Genomic DNA, 17,004 nt, shown 5'->3' with positions numbered 1-17,004 from the left:
AAAACTATAAGTACAATAAAGTTTAAGTACTTTCTTTTAATTTTGTGAAACTTTTTTTTTTCGATTTATCAATAAAATTCAACTTTTATGAATTTGTACACCATAACGTTTATGTGGCTTAATTGTGTGAGCACAAGTGTATATATGTGTATAAGCTAATGCTGAATGGAAAAATATATGTGCGCTATAGTGAAAAGTCGTTGAACTCTTTCAAGAACAAGCTAGTAGAGCGTACCGCTAGCTGGCTAAGTAGTGACAGCAGCAACAACTTGGCAGCAACAGACTGCTATATGCAGACACGACCGAAGCAATGGCGAAAGAGAACCCGTTCCGCTTCATTCCGTCTCACGTCAGCAAAAGCAATCAAAACAACAATCGGTATAATAAGAGAAACAACAACATTAGCAATATTAAGTAAATGAATAAAAATATACGAAAATACTATTGTTTTTGTAGTCGCGGCTACTTTAGCTGATGTTGGCGGCCTCAGCAACTTTTCATTTTCATTGCGCTATGAATGATCAAATGAACGGTCGTTTGGTCGATTCGACTGACGTTGGCGGGCGAGTGACGTAAACGGTGGTTTGCGTTCGTGCGCTCTGGAAAAAACGGTGGTCCGCTGTGGGCCCCAATAGCTTGGTAAGGTGTTCGTTTGTGGGCATGTGAGTGCTTGTTGTTGTTTTGGTTGATACGTAACGCTTGTAAACTACAATTAAGGTGCACGTGTTGTGCGGACCTTCCGGTAATTTTTGGCAGTCTCGAAATTCACATTTACCGTTTCTCTTTACAACACCCAGTACGAGGAAGCAATAAACAGGTAATCAGCTTTGTTGAAAATAACCACGCAAGCCTTTAAAATGTTTGAAAATTTCAAACGCTTCTTCCGACTTCATTAATAACAATTATTATTGTAAAAATAGTTTGGCAACCATAATTTTGGCGGGCTTAAGCGGCTGTTTTGGCTCTTTTAATTGACGGTGTTCGTTTCGAGTTATCATAGAGTAAGCGGATAAAAATTTACCATATTTCAAAATTTCTTTAAATTAAATATTCAGGAAAGGTTTAGAGAAATTAAAAAATTTTTGTTTGAGTAAAATATTGAAAGTTGAAATAACTTACTATATGTGACCTGGTCTACGGAAAGGGGGCTTAGGTGTCAAAAAATCAATTTTCTCTTTTTAGTTGAYTCGGATGGAAGATGAGATGCTTTTTTTTAACAGCTGTTTCCCAGAAAACTAGTTTTCGCACGTTAGCGCCCTTTTCGTAGACCAGGTCACATATAACAATTTTTTAAAAAGTAAATATATAGTCTAAAAAACTCAAAATGTTATTAAGTCTGCCTTACATGGGGCGTTGAGGCAAGGTGTTATATTATTTTTAATAATAAACGGCGAAGCTAGGTCAAGTAAAATATTGAGTATCAGCTGCATAAAACTCAAAATCTTCATACAGTTGAAATTATTTTATTCTGAAATCTTTATTTACTTTTAAAAGTCCATTGAACGAACCGGCGCTTAATTGTTGTTATTTTCTTACAATAGCTTTTGATAAATTCCTGACATTTTTGCACGGTGATTTCCGGTTCGTGTAAAAACAGTTATTAATAATCGAAGTGCGCTTTGAGTTTTACGTTTTTATTGAGCAAAATACACAATGAGCTTGACATTTTCCGGCATTTTATGCCATCTACACCTTAGTGCCAATTTTCTATTCAATAAGTGCATAACCAATTTTTCCTTCACTGAACTGGAATATTGTACATGTAGCTAGGAATGTGGGTATATTTACAAATGTCTGTCTTTTTTGCAAATGAAATTTGTCATTTGTTTTTATTTAAATTTTAAAGTGTATGCACAAATATTATATTCTGCCATATTTCCATTCGAATATTTTGCAGTTCATATCCGACTGTTTTCAGTTTGCTGTGCTCCATTGTCAAACGCTTTGTCTTCTGCAAACCTTTGCACATGTCGAATTTATTTTTGGCTCTCAGTTTTCGTCACTCTTTTCTTCTCTCCCCCATCACATCAACAGCTTCAAGCGAATTTAAATTCAACACGTTTTGCGCGTTTGTCACTCTTATGTATGTATAATCCTCCTCAGGTGTTGCCCTCACCCAGCCAGTGTCACTTTCACTTTTTCTTCTTCATCTTCGTTTTGTTTTGTTCGCTCAATGCGAATTTCCGGTGCTCAACGGCGTTACTGAGGTGCGTACGTTTCAGCGGATATTATCAGCCAAACAAGTTATGATGGAAAACCCAAAACAGTTGGTTAAAAAATTTGCGAGAAAATGTGATATTTGAAAAATGTGTTTTTTTTTTCTGATTTAAGCCAATGATTTGCAAATATTTATATTGATTTCCGCTAATTTTTTGCTACTTTTGTTTGTATGCTTTTCAATCTCTCTTGAACTTCCTGCTTCAAAGCTGCAGATTGCGGGAAATGCCGGTTTTTTAAACAACGATTGAGCCCATTAGGTGTGATGGTGTGACATGGTGTGATTGATACAAACATATTATATAATTGGGATGGTGTTTTTATGGGTAAAAATCGGAAGAACGCACATTACGATTAAATCGAAAGCTTTGATTCTTTTTTTTTACTCACCAATCCAAATCAGGTTAGATTCACTTAACACTTTACAGCCCCTGGATGAATAAAATCCCGGTCAATTCCGTTAACGTAGAACCGGCTGTGGAAGGAATTGAGCCTCTATGATTACTTTGAAGTAAAAGTTATTTCGGACAATATATATTTATTATACATTTGTAGTAATCAAGTAGATACAAAAGTCATAAAGATTCCACGTAATTTTTTTTTCAATTTATTGAAAATTATTGTATTTACTTCCATGCAGAAAAAATAATCCATTTTGCACGCTGTAATATTAGATATGTTCTCGTCAAATCCAAATTAACCTTGAACAGTTAAACCTATACTATATATTTTTGAACATTCCAACGCTGTACATACTACACATACCCATGTATGTATACCTTGTTAATTCTGAAAATTTGMTTCGTTTCGTTTTGAGTGCAATTTCGTTAAGCTGCTGCCGAAAAAACACGGTGCGGACAGGTTACTTTTAAGTGATGACATCACGAATGCTTAAAGCACAGCCCGTAAAGATATTATAAAACCCAATAAGTCAGAAAGAAAAACATTTGCACAACGAAAGAACAACAAAACGGCAGTGCCAAGTGCAAACAGAAAATTTGGCGAACATATTAAATTAAGCTGTGTTAACTACAGGTTAAGGCGAGGTAAACAAAATTTGGAGAATATTATTCTTGTGTGTATGTAGTAGTGTTTAGATTTGAAAAGGCAATCGTGCTTGTGGCTCAATTAGCACTAAATTGAATCATTTCTCGAAAATAATTYTTAAGTTCCTCAATTTGACAAATTTGTAAATTTATGTTTTTTTTCAAATCTAGTATTTTTAAATTGTTTTATTTTAATTTTGGTATTTTCCTTCATTCAGAAAGTTTAGATTTCGATCTGTACGCTTCCGACAGTTTTATTTTATTTACATTTATTTATTTTTTTGTTTTTTGTATCAGCAAACGCCCATGCAAAGTACAAAGAAAACATGTTCATGTGTACTAACAGAAACAACAACTACAATACATAACTACTAATACATAAGTAGTTCATGCGAAATTTACAAACCCGAAAACAACACACTCGTTCGGTCACTTAACATTCTACAATCGTGCGGCTTATAGCTCCTCAAACGCGCACTTCACCGGTGCACACGTACCGATGGCGGCTGGAGACGCAAAACACGATCGTGCTGCGGTTTTACACATTTGTTTTTTGATTTGTTGTGGTTTTTATTATTTTTTATTTTTTTTTTCTTCTTTTCCATGTAAATATTGTTTCAAACGTTTGTTATGCGGTAGGCGTCGGCAGTGGCAGCGGCAAACAGCTGGTTGTTTGGGTTGCGAACGTAAATTTATGAAGAAGGTGTATACACGGTGAGCATTTCATACTACGTTTACATATGTACATACACTGCCTTATAAAAGTTAAYCGAGTTTACTTAAATAAAGAGCATAGTTGAAGTGATAAAAATTGAGTTCGTGACTGAAATGAGATGCTTTTRACAACAAACGAAATGCGACCGAACCTTTGAACTTTTTTCCACTTGAAATGGGTTCTTAATTATGGAAATGTAAATTTTGCACAATTCTGCTCACCTATTCTTTCCCATCTTGCCGGAGTACCAATTAATGCAAATCCAAGCCCGACAAGTGCTAAAAAAAAACCTACGCTGTGCAAACAGGCACAAGCGGGCAATAAATGGCTTAAAAATTTCCGTTGCTAATTTGTTTAGCAATGCTTTTGACTTGACTCTCAAACTCAATGTTACTTTTTTGGTAGTTGCCGCGCGCTCGTAACCTTTCGCTTGTTTTTCGATTCCAAGCTATTTGTGTGTTTGCTTTGCCGTGGCGTCGACTCAAAACCAAAATTATATAAACATACTTATACATATTTATACTATATATACATACAAACATAATTAAGCGACTTTGTTTGAACGATTGAAGCAGACGCACACATAGCTTATTGGGTGTATGTGTTCCGTCTTTATTTATTGTTATTAATATTATTCTCCGACATTTGTTTCCTTTTCTGCGCCTCATTTGCTGCTTGTACTGCCACATTCCACACAAAATGCTCGTTCTCGTTTCGCTTTACGGTTTTTTATTTGCATTTATTAATTTTTATCTTTGGTATTTTTAACTAATTTTGCCGCTGCCTCTGTATTAGTGTTGTTGTTTACTCTTTTTTCTTTTTTGTAATTTCTTATTAAAAATTTTTTACACTTCATTAAGTGCTGCATTTTTTCATTTGTTTATGTTTGAAGCAGCGTGACGTAACACATACTTGTTCCCCCCTTAAGCCCATGTGTCATGGTTTTGTGTGTGTATTTTCCCATAAAAATGCCTACAATTTGAGTTTCGTGTGAAGTTATTAAGCATTTACCATAAGCAACAAGCACAGCATAAAACATCCATGAATGACCCCSTGCATTTCAACTGAAAATTGTTGGGTGTATTTTCATTAAAGCACTGCGCAAGTGTGTGAGAAAAAATAGCTGSTTGGGTCACGGATCTTCGACAGCGACAATTTCTGCAACTTTTAGTGGAAATTATGTAGGTGAGAAATGCGGTCTACTTTCTTATAACAAGAGATATACTCGTATTAGCTTACAATATTTAAATACTTAAGTAATTTTAATCTTGGCCTCAACACCCGCGCCGTTAGTTCTGCTATCTCCAGACTGGACAAGGAAGCAACACAAATGGGTCTGGCAGTGAACGAGGGCAAGACGAAATATCTCCTGTCATCAAACAAACAGTCGTCGCACTCGCGACTTGGCTTCAACTTCACTCTTGGCATATCTTCGAAATCGTAAATAATTTCGTCTATCTTGGATCCAGCGTGAACACCAATAATAATGTCAGTCTCGAGAACCAACGAAGAATAATTCTTGCCAGCAGGTGCTACTTCCAACTGAGTAGACAATTTACGACGAACAAAGACCAAACTTTATAAGTCACTCATAATACCCGTCCTGCTATATGTTGCAGAGACTTGGACGATATCAACAACGGATGAGTCGACGTTGCGAGTTTTCGAGAGAAAGGTTTATGGTCCTTTGCATTCGATGGAACGATGAGCTGTACGGGATATACGACGACATTGATATAGTTCAGCGAATTAATAGACAGCGGCTACGCCGGCTAGGTCATGTTGTCCGCATGGACGAAAACACACCAGCTCTGAAAGTATTYGACGCAGTACCCGCCGGGGGAAGCAGAGGAAGAGGAAGACCTCCACTCCGTTGGAAGGACCTGGCTTCACTTGGAATATCTAATTGGCGCCACGTAGCGAAAAGAAGAAACGACTTGGCGCGCTGTTGTTAACTCGGCTATAATCGCGTAAGCGGTGTCTACGCCAATCAAGAAGAAGAAGAATTTTAATCTAAAATTAATTACATATATTTATAGTAATTTTTGCACAATATTTCAATGWGGAGTTATCAGAAATTTTGAAACAAATGGTTCTGAAATCAAACTGCGACATTATTTGAACACCTACAGTTACGGACATTAAAATAGAATCATATGAATATGATTTTAATTCAACTAATATTTATTATACCCTGAACAGGTAGTTTGTAACACCCAGAAGGGAGCATCGGAGACCCTATAAAGTATATATTATGTAATATCTATAAATGATCAGTATGTTGAGTTGAGTCGATTTATCCATGTCCGTCTGTCTGTATAAATACGAACTAGTCCCTCAGTTTTTAAGAAATTTTGCAAACGTCATTTTTTCTTTAAGCAGCTGCTCATTTGTCGGAACTGCCGATATCGGACCACTATATCATATAGCTGCCATACAAACTGATCGATCGGAATCAAGTTCTTGTATAGAAAACTTTCACATTTCACAATGTATTTTCACAAAAGTTGGCACAGGTTATTTTCTAAGATAATAATGTAATTAACAATAACAGTAAAAATATTGAAAAAATTCATAAATTTTACAAAAACAAAATAAATAATMTTACTTATGCGGCAATTGCTCTATGCAAAAGAATACGAAATCTCTATCCAMAGTTCCGCCTTATTTTGCGGCTTAACAGGTTCAATGTTTCCTTTAGCTATWTTCTATAAGTAGTATTGATACACAGTAGCAAATTTGAAAAATGCCGGCCGGGAAAAACAAAATCTTTGAAAACACTTTAGAAGGCTGTAACTGAAAAACCATTTGGGATATCGATGTAAAATTAAGTAAACTTGATAGAGAATAATTGAAATACTCCGAGAGTACCGTTAATCCATCAATTGACCCAAAACAAATTCTCAGTGCTGTCACTTCTCGCACTTAGTGTCCGCTGACGGTCGGGCAATAAATGCTTCCACATATGTTTGCTTAAATGTGCGCGCACACATGATTTTAATGTGTAATGTGCTTAGCTATGTGCAAATGCTTAAATATTACGCTTACACACATATGGACTAATGTACATCGTCATAGGCGATGTTAGAGTTCAGCTGCGTGACGGCGCAGAAACTAGAAGCCGTGGCGTCTGGCGGCAGCTGGCAACTGAATTGTGCCATCAACGACAGACGTTGTTGTTGTTGTTGTTGTTGTTGTTGTGGGAACAACTGGAGTTGGAGCGTTGACAATGCAGCTGGCACTCCAACGCTCCCTCGCTGTGGCATCTTTGCCCGACTTGTAGGCCAACTGACGGACTAGCAGTCAGCCTGGCTTCGTAATCGTGCCTGYCATATATGTATTATATTATATTTGACTTGAAGGCATTTGCTTGTGGATTTTCATAATTTTCAAAAAAATAAAAAAATTTGTGTCAACCGGAATGTGGCGGACGCAGCAGGCAGCCGCGTTCAGGCATATGTACATATGTGTGTGTTTGCACGGATTCATTCAATATTTAAGCGTTTCTCGTCTTTGTATGCGCCATATTATGAATTGGTTGGTTTGTCGGTGCGCCCAAGAATTTGTCCCATTTCCCACGCCTAGCGGGAAAGCAATGAAAACGTCTGTTGTTTGTCAGCAAACCGGGAAAGCATGCAGCTGTGCTGAGTCGGTGGCTGGTTCCGGGGCTGTGGCTATGCTTCTCGTTAATGCCCGCGGTGTGCTTCACTCGTAGCCCTTTTCCACACGCCTGCGTGCCGTTCTGCCCACTCAAGCACTTGCGCCCACTTCGTTCCCTCATTTCTGGCAACTATACACAGTTTCCTACATTCCTTGCCAATCCTGTCTCTGTCTCTGTCTCTGCTGCTGCCCCACTTACTTATGCAAATTATGTTATGCGGTGTTATGTAAAAAATGAATAGAATTAATGAAAATTTTACAAGCTCAACAGAAAATTACGATGCCGCACAAGATGTTGTCGGCTGCTCCAAGATGTTGTCTGTTCAACTGCCGGTTTTTTGTTGCTGTTGTGCGTTAATGCATGACCCACAAATCAAATTATCAAACATACATACAAACACACGGGTGTGAGTACAAGTGTAACATCAGGTTGCTTATTAGCAGATGGTCGATCTTCGGATTTTATCTTTTGCAACTTTGAAGCGACCTGAATTTAGAATATTTTACTGCTCTCCTACTTGACTTGAAGTGTTAAAGKTAAAATATTTATGTGTTTGCAAATAAAGTTTTTTATTGCCGTTTCTGCTCCAACTCTGCGTTTTTGTGTGTGCCGGTCGCCGGGTTTTGGCTCCAAATTTTTATAGCCATGTTCTCTCAACATTATAAGYAGGCAGGTTGCTTAATAAGTAAATTTTGCCGGTTTTTGTCGTCGTGSAGTATTTGAAATTCATTGAAATTAYTGTGCAACTTCTAGCTTTTATGGTTGGAACTTTTATGGGCAAAGACCGAAATCACACTTTCAATCAAGTAATTGGCATGTTAGTCATTTGCCTTAAAAGTGTTGACCAATATTCATTTATTTCTCATTTAATTCTACTGCAGCATTTTATTTTAAATGAAGTTAGCAAATTGCATTCTGCTGGAAGATCATAAGGTCTCTTAATTTGTCTTGAACAACTGCCATGTTTTGGCAAAGAATTTGAATATGAAATATGTACATAGATCATGTGTCAGATAAAAATCATTAGGTCTCTTTCTATATTAGTTTAGTTAGCTAGTCAAATATCTTGAATAATTTCGATATTGCTGTATTTGGACACTTAAGGAGCAGATTTGAGGGATTAAATGGGTTTCTTCTGCTAAAAAACAGCATTTTTTTCAAAAATGTTTTTCTCATATGAAAATGAAATGTTTTTTTTAAACTTTTTGTGGTTACAAACATACACTATTAACAAATAAGTCAAAGACCTGTTCCTGAAAATCGATTGAGTAGTTCTCGAGAAATCTTGCCAACCGACTTCGAAAGCACAGTTTTGAGAAAATCSAGTTTAAAGACGGCGCACTTAGCCTASCTAGCGCACAAGTTCTCAAGGCTGTRTCTCCGAAACGACTAYGMAGATSARCWTGAAAATTTAGGACAATATTTTAGAGCTGTTGTAGAATTTAATAAAAAATTCAATAAAAAYAAATTAAATTTTTTAAACCCAAAAATMTGTGTAACSCCTTAATGTGCCAGTCTCAAAAAACGTTAGTTTTTGAGAATAAAATATTGKTTTGAAATTTTCAACGCATATTTATATATTTTTCGAGAACACACAGTGAAATTTTCGAACTCGAAAATAATGTGATATGTACATACATACATACATACATACATATCGATTTGAAATTGTGTTATGTTATTTGTAAAGTTTTTCAAAACTTCACACTCGTTGAACCTCTTGTTTAAAAAAAATATTATAGTTTTTGCACCATTAAACCTTCAGTATGGAGAAGAACAATCCCAAATAGCCAGGATCAGCAGCAAATATTTCTGGCATATAATTTTTCTTCGAATTTATTAACTTTTTTGTTWTGTTTTGTTGTTGCAAAATTCGTTAATTAACTGTACTCTTTTCTTCTACTTCCAGGTATTKTGAATTTGAAAGATTGGACGCAATTCTAGAAAATATTTACTCATTTATGAAAAGGTATGAATGGCGGTATTTTAGTGTAAACATTTCTCAAGTTGTGCGCAAGTATTGCAAATGCAGGGAATTGTGTCTAGCAGATGTCAGTCTGATTGCTATTGCAGCAGGAATGTTCGCTTTGTTTATGAAAATTTTAACATCGCAGCGTTCAAATAGTAAATATATTCATTGGAGGCAAAAATTTTGTTGTCTATTATTTAAGTCTTAAAATTGACTTTGAATCGCTTTGACGCACAAGTCGGAAAACGCGCGTCTRGGCAAGACAGATGTGGAAGAGCGCCTGATTTCTGGTTACACATTATATGCGCAGCTGGTCTCGTTTATTTACAAGTATATTATATAAAAATTGACTATTGCTTGTTTTGAAAATATCTGCCACAAATCGATCTAATAATACAAGGTGTGTTCAAAAAGTGTCGCGAATTTTGAATTTTCGCGCGTTACGTATATTCGAATTTCGATAACACACGAATGATGCCGTAGCCACCGTATTCCCCAGATCTGGCCCCCTGTAACTTTTTCTTGTTCCCTAAACTGAAGAGACCTATGAAAAGACGACGTTACGCTTCTCTTGACGAGATAAAGACGGCATCGAAGGACGAGCTGAAGAAGATAAAAAAAAAAAATGATTTTTTGAAGTGCTTCGAAGATTGGAAAAACCGTTGGCACAAGTGTATATATCTCATGGGGATTACTTTGAAGGAGACAAAATAGATATTGATGAATAAATAAATAATTTTTGAAAAAACACAAAATTCGCGATACTTTTTGAACACACCTCGTATAAGATTGAACTTCTCACTCTACTGACTTACAATATTCTAAAATGGCTAAGATCAGTTCTCATATTATGCGAGACAATACAGTATTCGGACTTGAATTTATGAATTGCAATAACTTTATGAAGCGAATTCGAAAGAAGACATTCGAGTGTGATGCTTCCTGGAGTAATTTATCAGTCGAAGCGGTTCTGAATTTTGCTCTGAATTGCCTTTGCGATGATCGCTTTGATAATTTTGCCACTTACTGCCTCTGACAAGCTACTGTTACCCAGTACCAACTCACATTTTTTATCAAATCTCAATTTCCTGTTGCTACTTTTATCGCCGATAAACTGGCTACGATGTAACGGGTGCTACAAGTAGAGGTGCTTATTTCAATAGCCTTTTTTTTGACAAATCATCGGTTCATATTTCTACAAAAATGATGCCGATTACGTAACCGTAATAGAAGTTAGAGACCTCGGCGATATTTTATTTCAACAAACGGTGCAATTTTCCACACATCGGATCAATCAATGGATTTATCGAGAGAACCAAGATCGTTTGATATCACACCGTTAGACCTTTTCCTGTGGGGTTATGTAAAGCCTAAAGTCTATGAGGGCAATCMCGCTTCGATTCAGGTCTTGAAGCAAAACATCATGCAAGTCATTCGCCAGCTCAAAGTCGAAATGCTCGAACGAGTCATCGAAAATTGGACTCAACGGATGGACGTAGCCGTGGCCAACATTTGAAAGAGAAAATCTTCAAATCTTCAAAAAAAAAAGCCAAATTGAGATTGTTTTTCTTTAAAGAAGTAGAGAACMTCGAAATGGATCACCCTTWATATAATAATTTTATTTRTAAASAATACATATTTATCTAATGTACATATGTATGCGTGTGGCTTCAAATATCATGTGAAAAGGTGTGTGTAAAGGTAACAACAACAACAAAAAGTAAACCAGAAGCAAATCAAAAGTTATGCGGATTGGCAAAAAGCGAAATACATACATAAATACCGCATACTTTTGCAAACACATGGCAATCACATAGATATTCAAGCYGCACACTCGTGTATTATTTTGTTGTCGTCACCACTTTTGTTTGAATATTTGGTATTTTGTATTTTATTTATTTTTAGCAATTTGCCTAACGTTTTTTCGCTACTGTTTTTTGTTGTTGTCTTGTGAACTAGTTAACGTTTCCAGCATGCGAAATGAACCACAATTAAAATGTTAACTTGCTTTTCAGTGCTTAAATATTATTTTCAACTGCACTTTTGTGTGTACTTCTCCTTTTTCCTGCCGTTTTTGTACGACAAGTTGTTATGCGGTTTGGTTTGGCACTTTTGTTTTGGCATCTGTGCCAAACGTCAAACTCGTTTTCAGTTTTTACCAACTCTATAATATCATTTAATGTTTTTGAAAAGTTGACGCAACTGCCTGGCTATTTGCACACACATGCATATAATATGTACATCTACGCAACTACCGTTTGAGGCAATAACTCGTGGTTAGCGGTGTTTATGCTGATTGCGAATTGTTGCTTGTGAATTTTTGATACGAAACCACAAAGTGAATGGTTCGAAACATGTTTGCATGCCTGTTTTATGGCTAAGAGCGAGTGGTTAGCTCTGTCTTTTATTGTTTTATGGCTTCGTTTACTTTTTTGCAACCAATAARCTTACATATTTATCTGGAGCAGTTTTCATACGGAAAAAACGTAGGTTGGGATTACGAGAATGTCAAGCGTTTCACTTCTGTTTTGTCGTGTAAAACTCCAAATTTGGTGTGAACTTGTGATTTCGTAAGGGCTTTGGCAGAAATAAAAAAGAAATCGTTAAATCAATTGGGAAATATTGTATCCCCTTAACGAATTCTGAACTATTGTTGGATAAACGAACTTTGGCAAGTTTAATAAATATAGTTAGAAAGTTATTCTATATAAAAATTTAAACAATTTGTAAGAAGAGAATTAATGATCGGGAAGGACCACTTCACATAAGACAAATTTACGTTAAGTGAGAAGCATTTTCAGCGCATTTATATCAAAACTAAAATTGGGTGATAAATAATAATAATAATAAGCAATGCTCTTAATAAATATTCCAATTCTAATAATAATGAAATATAAATTTGGTAAGGATCACTAATGTCAATGTTCCCAATTATGTGTATCATCTTCCGATTCAATGGCAAATTGGCTTTGAAATGATTAATTTGAAAAATATCAACGACCGATTTATTTGCTACCACATTATCATATAGATTCATACAAATGTACAYATGTACATATGTATGTATGCGACAACCCTCCACTTAGGTGTTTCTTTGTCTACGCTCATGATAATAAAACGTGCTGGTTATTTTTAAAATACTACCTCATTGTTGAAACACCAGACATTTAAATGAGCAAATGACAATTTAATATAACTCGGCGAATCCACCACAAAGCCAACGTTGCCAGATGCTTATGTTCTTAAGCATATATGTATATATTTAACTGCGGGTATACTTATTTAAATATATATATAAATACATATATAGGCTCTCTKAAATTTACTCTCCTCATAAATAAGAATTTATTTTAATGCACCATGACTTTGATGCGTGAAACCCCTKTTGGCACAGTGTTTGTTGCCTTTTCATTTGTACAATCACACTTTACTTTTCTATATATGTATGTGTGTATGTAGTATGTATGAATACAGCAGAAGCAAAGTGCGAGTGGATTAAATAAAAATGAAATAGAATGTACCGAAAACGAGATTTGTCACGATCTATAAGTAATTGAGGGTGAAATAAGTCACTTGAAGCGAAGTGAAAAAGAAGCACAAATAAAGAGCTGTAGGCGATTGCAAAGATTACGAAGAAAAGTAAAATGTAGACTTATTTCAGTTAAATATGCCTYAAATATAATTGTGTTGTGGTATCAAATTTGACCCGGACTGACACAAGAAAATTTCAAACATTTTAACCAATCTCTTCGTCAGTACAAGCATGCCTTTCTTAATCAATTTTCAATGTACTTGTTATAAGCCTGGGGTGGTGTGAACTTCCGTGCCTTTAGCCAATTTAGGTTTTTGCTGGTTTTTGCATCATCTTTGGATAGTTTCGACATTACCTAGGTTGTCAAGCGCCCTTTTGCGACCTCTAGTCAACGTSGCTTTTGCAAAAGATTCAGAATTTTTGTTACGAAAAACCTCTGAAGACATTATTACGACTCCTGGTCACTGTTTCTTTTTTTATTTTAAGGATAAACTTTTCGACTCGTAAATAAACAGCTTGTCAAATACACACCAATTAAACTATGGAGATCGCACTTTGCAGGAACCTGAAAAAGGTTGTACCAATCTAAGAAGAAAAAAATAGACCGATATATTCGGGAAAAGCTAATACTATTCCAAAAATAAGTTCACTTATTGCATTCATCGAGCTATTGTTGGAATCTTYATAGAATTTTAACATCAATCGGTATTACAAAAATTTACGGTCTTGAAATTCACAAGTCAAAAAGTTCAACGCTCTTYAGGAATAACGACATCCCCAGAAAGTCATGAGAATTCCATTATATTTTCATAWTTTACAAATTTTYTCTGAATTTTTTGAAAACTCACAAAATCGTTTAGTGTATTATTAAGTTCTATATAATTCCTTGCAAAAGTCTAAGTACATACAACTATAATCATATAAACATATAAATAAATAAAAAACAATTGACAGCAATGATTCGCAATCGTAGAAAACCGCAAGGTCGAAAACGCGCGGGCAATCGCCGTAAACTGTGTAGCAAACGAAGTCGCGAACGTCGAAGAACCGAGCGCGAACGGGAGAAATTGCGCAAAATGTCACTGAGATTTGGCAAAACGATCGCACCGAACTTTGGGCGTGCTTTTGAAAATAGCAAACGTCAACTCACGCGTCATCCGTATTTGAATTATTTGCGACACTTCAAAAGCAAGCACCCACATTACGGGTTCACGCGTATCTTGCATGAAGGCGCCAAATCGTGGAAACGTCTGGCACCCATTGAAAAGGCAAGCTTCTCGCAAAAGGTATGAAAAGGCCTTGCAGCGCTTTAAAAATGTTTTGTGATTAACTCAATAAGTTTTTCTTAAAACTATGACTTGCATTTATTATCTTCATCTCTCTTGCCAAGGAGGTGCTAAGATCGTTACGTGATGAAGAGAAGTTGCAGCGCGATTTGAAATTATTACCAGCCAGCACTTTACAGTTCGACTATTGTCCACAGTCACTTAGTGCCAGACATAATATTGAACGAAAGTTGCGCAAACGTCAAATGATACCGCGACCCGATCTAGGAAGCGGAGTTCGAAGACYTGTCAGACCAAATATGTGCTGGAGTTTTTTATGAGTTCGACGAAAAGAATCGTGTTGGAAATTGTTATTTTTCTTTAAAATTTCTAAATTGCATTTTCTTGCATTGAGTATAGTTTGAAATGTGTATTGTTTATGTATTTGTATTATTTAACGATAGAGAGAGTTAGAAAATATTAATTAAATATCGTAAACATGTGATCTCTCTGTTTTAAGTTGATGGGGGAAATGAACTCTGAGATCAAATCCAAAGATCGTTAACACATTGACTGCCAAGCCAATTTTTGTTAACCTTAAAGCCCTTATTTATTACAAAATATGCAGAAATCGTCATAGGGTTTGAAAACTGTAACGATTTCTTACGATGTGGTAACCAGTGTGTTACAACAGCTTCCTCTCTTTGCGTKCTGAATCTAAAACTGAATCCACTACAAGAAGAGTCTGATTTCAAATTTGATCAGAAAATTATCAGTTGAAAGCTTCACGTAAAAAAATGTATAAGAACAAGAAGCTCTACAGTATGGGCAACAATTCGAAAAAAAGAAAATCAACCAAAATTACAATACAAACAGTGTTTGTAAACAAAATATATGTATAAAAGATATATTTAAAATAATGATACGTATACTGGTTTGAACTGCCATATCACACCTTATGTGCTTGTGACTTCTTACAGCCGTTCACCAGCACATTTCGCTAGTGATACAATTTCAAAACTTGTGCCATTTACTCAAACATTCCGATAACTTGACTATTATYAAATAAATAWAAAATAATAATAGAATCGCAATTTTTATTTTTCATTTATCGTCGACGTTTGCACGTATGTATCTGATTGCTCGCACGCTCACATAAATTTGCATTCGATTGACAGTCGTCAATTGTTGTTTTGTGCGTGTTGGCATTCAACGACATCAAATCGCTAAGAACGCCACAATCGGCAATCGACGACGTCGTCGGCGCATACATTGCTTCATGATATCGTTTTACTATCGGGTGTCGTAAACGTGGTTGTGTAGTGGTATTTATATGGTTTGTTATCGAATTCCATTCAAATGCAATGAACCCCCCGACACGACAAATTATTCGCTGAAAACGCAAAGTAGCCGAGCCAAAATCAAGCACCCAGACCAAAAGCCAAACAATGCCAGGTAAATTTGTTTTTAACTGACAGTTAATAGACGTTAATTTACATTTGCTCATATTCACCCAAAATCGAAGTGGACGCAGTGCCATTTACGCAGTAATGTATTTACTCCGTATTTGAGACGAGTTATAKTATATAATGTATTGTCTAGACGATGTTTTGAAGCGTTTACTGCATTGAGCTTGCGTTATAAAATGCGCAAACGCAATAAAAAAAAATATATATATAAAAAAATATAATATTTTAGTAATATGAAAAAAGATGTGACAAGAAGAACAGAAATAATTCGAAAGGTTTAATTAAAGCTTATTTTGAAAGCTCCTTAATTTAAATAAAGTAAATTAATAAGATGTGATCTATCGTTATCTGCCCACAAAAATAATATAGTAGACACCAKCATAGAAACTGATTATAAATCATCCGATTAATTTCTTAGGTCATATAGTACTTTTCGACAGTAACCTACTATACCTACTATGTATATGCTACATTATTATTATTTCTAGAATTTTTTTCGTTTGCATATTTGAATCATTGTTGGTAGTGCTAATACAATACAAGAACAACCACGCTAAGTTATAGGAATTTCAAAATGAAAAAAAAAAAAACGAAAAAAAACGAAAAAACCGAACAAAGAAATACAAGTTTATAGTAGGCAAACATTCGACATTTTCGTTAATTTTTTAAACAAATATTTTGAGACTTCTTTACAAGTAAAATAGCATGACTGTTAGCTTATCACCAGCACGCGCCACTCTGTGTGTTCTGAGGTTTAATCCCGCTTGTATTATTTGATTACAAAGATGCAACAAACACTCGTCGGAGTTAGATATTTAAATTTGTATTTTTTTGAGAACAGAATACACTCATTATTCGCCATTCGCTGGACTCCCCGTTAAATCAAGTTTTGCTTCGATCAGTATGTGCAAAGTTCAAGAGATTGTTTCGCGCTAATACTAGTTTATATAAAGAAATATGTAAAGATAGGGTTTTCACTTCAATGTAAATATATTTGTATGCATATTATTCTGTCTCACGTTTTGCTTTTTGTGGTTATCGTTATATCAGCTTTAATTAGGAAGTTTAGTTTGCACTCTTATACATGTGCATTAGGGTGACCGTTGTTATCCAAAATTATTTTGTTTTGC

The 17,004-nt window shown here is 35.4% G+C and overlaps 2 protein-coding genes across 3 annotated transcripts in view; both read left to right on the top strand.

The window, feature by feature from the left end:
- The window catches only part of LOC108978129 (phosphatidylinositol 4-kinase beta), a 134,434-nt gene that overhangs the window by 3,929 nt on the left and 113,501 nt on the right, over positions 1–17,004 (top strand). The gene's annotated exons all lie outside the window — the stretch shown is intronic.
- Positions 13,962–14,910, top strand: LOC108978131. Its single transcript, XM_018948265.1, has 2 exons — positions 13,962–14,426; positions 14,531–14,910. Exons 1-2 carry the CDS (start codon positions 14,097–14,099, stop codon positions 14,744–14,746), a joined length of 546 nt encoding a protein of 181 aa, XP_018803810.1. The 5' UTR covers positions 13,962–14,096; the 3' UTR covers positions 14,747–14,910.

The sequence above is a fragment of the Bactrocera latifrons genome, unplaced genomic scaffold (genome assembly GCF_001853355.1).
Source record: "Bactrocera latifrons isolate USDA-ARS-PBARC rearing strain unplaced genomic scaffold, ASM185335v1 scaffold_118, whole genome shotgun sequence".
Classification (NCBI taxonomy): domain Eukaryota; kingdom Metazoa; phylum Arthropoda; class Insecta; order Diptera; family Tephritidae; genus Bactrocera; species Bactrocera latifrons.
The sequence above is the reverse complement of the archived record's forward strand: the minus strand, read 5'-3'. Positions and strand labels throughout refer to the sequence as shown.